This window comes from Octopus bimaculoides, chromosome 3 (assembly GCF_001194135.2).
Source record: "Octopus bimaculoides isolate UCB-OBI-ISO-001 chromosome 3, ASM119413v2, whole genome shotgun sequence".
NCBI classification, from domain to species: domain Eukaryota; kingdom Metazoa; phylum Mollusca; class Cephalopoda; order Octopoda; family Octopodidae; genus Octopus; species Octopus bimaculoides.
The window spans coordinates 162461542-162464743 of record NC_068983.1 but is presented as its reverse complement, the minus strand read 5'-3'; the positions used below and the strand labels follow the sequence as shown (position 1 = coordinate 162464743).

General features: G+C 35.7%; 1 protein-coding gene across 6 annotated transcripts in view; it reads right to left on the bottom strand.

Annotated features, from left to right (window-relative positions):
* Positions 1-3202, bottom strand: part of LOC106867186 (E3 ubiquitin-protein ligase UBR5) — an 80339-nt gene that overhangs the window by 54727 nt on the left and 22410 nt on the right. For all 6 annotated transcript variants that reach the window (XM_014911985.2, XM_052966668.1, XM_052966669.1 and 3 more), the window contains exons 4-6: positions 2650-2769; positions 1456-1624; positions 283-342 (exon numbers count right to left, since the gene is read on the bottom strand). In XM_014911985.2, the coding sequence (XP_014767471.2) occupies positions 283-342; positions 1456-1624; positions 2650-2769 (349 nt within the window). The remainder of the gene's footprint in view (positions 1-282; positions 343-1455; positions 1625-2649; positions 2770-3202) is intronic.

The following is a 3202-nucleotide window of genomic DNA, read 5'->3' as shown; positions in this document are numbered from 1 at the left end:
GACAGAAACTGAAAGAAGCCTGTTGTGTGTGTGTGTGTGTGTGTGTCCCACTACTGCTTGACAACTGGTGTTGGTGTGTTTACATCCCCTGTAACGCATAAAAAGCTCTCCAACTGGCCACTTCCTGTCAAACCGTCCAACTTATGCCAGCATGGTAAACATACTTTAAATGATGATGAAACTGCCAGTATTATTCCACCTCTTCTTTTCTTAAACACACTCTTCATTTAAAGATTAAGTGACATTTAGGCAAATGGAGAAGAAAAGTAGGCCAATACTTACGGTTCTCTGTAGTTCACGAATTATCAGGTTGCGTGATTTTCCTTGCAATACAACTTGACACTGCAGAGAAATGGAGAACAAGGTTTAGACAAACTTTTCAATTCTAGGGGAAGTTTGCTTCTAGGATTGTAGTTGATGAAAAGGAAAATACATTTAGAAAGATGGCTAAAACTTTAATTTATAAAAGAAACATATTTATAGATTTTGTAATTACATAAAGTGATTGCCAGTATAATTATTTCTGATGAATTCTCAAAAATAAATTGGTTCCAAGAGACCAAAAAAAAAAAAAAAAACCAATTGAAAGTGTTAATTCTATTATGGAAACCACACCAAAACAGACCTGCCCTAGTATTGGCATCATGTAAAAAGTACCCAGCCCACTCTGTTAAGTGAGCGGCGTTAGGAAGGGCATCTAACCATAAAAATCATGCCAAAACGAACAGTGAAGCTTGGTGCAGTGTTCTATCTTGCCAGCTCCTGTCAAACCATCCAACCCATACCAGCATGGAAAACCAGCGTTAAGTGATGATAATGCTGATGTTAGCATCATCTATCTGAATTTTAAAATATGGCAATATTTACACTCAATATTTTGAGCCGATATCCAAAACACTGCTCCTGCTGGTAACAAATAGTTCCCCATGTAGAGGTACAGCCATGTGTGGTAATAAGTTTGCTTCCTAGCCACATGGTTCCAGGTTCAGCCCCACTGCGTGGGACCTTGGACAAGTGCCTTCTTTTATAGCTTCAGGTTGACCAAAGCCTCGTGAGTGGATTTGATAGACATAAAAAGTTGCCAGCTGAATATAGACATGCATGCACGGGGTGTGTGTGTGTGCGCGTGCGTACATGCGTGCAGGAGTGTATAGACATTGAAGTCTCCTTGTCTTAACATTGCACAATAGTTGTAAAGGAGTGTCACTGTTATACAAGCAGTGTCATTTGTTTTTAATATTTCGCAAAATCATGTCTGGCCATGGGGAAATATTACCTTACTTAGAAACAGGTGAGGGTTGGTGACAGGAAAGGTGTCCAACCACAGAAAATGTGCCTCAGTAAACATTGTCCGACGCGTGCAAGCATGGAAGAGTGGACATTAAAACAATGACGATGATGGTAGAGATGCATAAGAAATATCAAAACCCACAGGAAGGACTAGAGAATTCTTACCTGATTTATGAGTTCTTCAGGAACAACAGAAGCTGGTACTAAGGGTCGAGCTCCAACAATAACCCCTGAACGTCGACCTCTGTTCACAACTGCTCTGGCCATTCTGTTATAACCCTGTTGGTTATTATTACTACGGGAGGCAGAATTTGAGGAGCCAGAGCCCCATCGCCTACAATTCACAACAATAAACAAATATTACATGAAAAAACAATAAATAAAATATCAATTTTGATGCTCTTAAAATCAAAATACAATCAGGCTCTGTGTATTTGTGTTTAATTATTTGAAACCCTATGCGTCGTGACATCCAAATAGCTCATTAGCTATGTAGGTCACCATCAATTAAGCTATGTAGGTCACCATCAATTAAGCTTGATCTTATATCCATACATATGCACAGACCTGGTCAAGGTTTATTAAAGAGAAAATAATTAGGAATTAGCGAAACAAAACCTTTAAATACCAAACCCCATAAGTTGGTCCTTGGTCTTATAGTTTTAACCCTTTACTTACCATATTTCTGTTAAAATCCACAAACTTTATTTTAATAAATTTCAAAGAAAATGAAAAACTTAGTAAAATAACTTTCCCGTTATTAAGCTGGTGTTTGGAATATAAAATTTACATTAAATTTTGATGAACAGTTTTAAATGAGATCACTTTAAAACCAAGTTTGTATCACAGAATCAAAGCACATTGGGTAGATTGGAACCAAAAGGGTTTTAAGGTGATCTAAATCAAAACTTCCTTTTAAAATTTTGTGCTAACTTATGTTTCAAGCATCAGCTTCCTAAGGACACAGTTATTTTACTACATTCTTCATTATTTTTTTTTATCTCTTTAGCATTAAGATTTCTTTGCCAATATTAATGCTTACTTATTCACATTCTTTTGTATTATTCATGCATTATCTTGTAGCTTCGAGCTTTTGAAATGTGATTGCTTATTTTTAGAATGACATTGTAAGGTAAGTGTGAGAGGCTTGATCTGGCCAGTCTGAACATAAAACAGAATATTTAGGCCAGATTTGATCAGTTTAAATGCTAACGGGTTAACGCTATTAACAGAAAAACAATGAATTTCAACAAATATTTTAATTAAAAAATCAACTAAATACACAAATAATTGTAGATGCCCTTTAAGGAGTCAAGTAACAGTTGTTAATGAAATATCAGATATAATAAACTTAATTACCCAGATGGCTGTGGCGCTGAAGATCCAAAAGCATCAGATACCAACACAAGAGGGCTCTCAACCACAAACGTATTGCTCCTTGCTGCTGTGCGTTCTGTCTTTTCACTTTTGTCAGGTTTCCTTTAAAAGAAAGGTTTTTTTTTTTTAATTATGGAAAAGCAAAGAAAACATTTTAAAATGAACAACTTTCCATAACCACAAATAACTTTACAATTTGAAATTACCATTTAGTAATCAATTTTATAAAACCCTACCATATATACTTGGCTTTAAAGCATCTGTTGAGTACAAAATTTATGCTTTTTTTTCCTAAATATGTTGCTCTTTAAAGATCATTTTAGCCTAATTATGTATATACATGCACCAAGGCCCTACTTAGGTTTACTGTAATGTGATAACTTGTTGGAATTTAAAGTGATAGTATGTTGTCAACTTAATGTGACAGTCCCATGAAAGGGAAGAATGCTACTGTTATTTAGCCCTAGGAAACACCGTTTCCTGTTGGACCTGACACATTTTCTGTGTCCTTATGTTTTCACAGAAAATGTGTCAG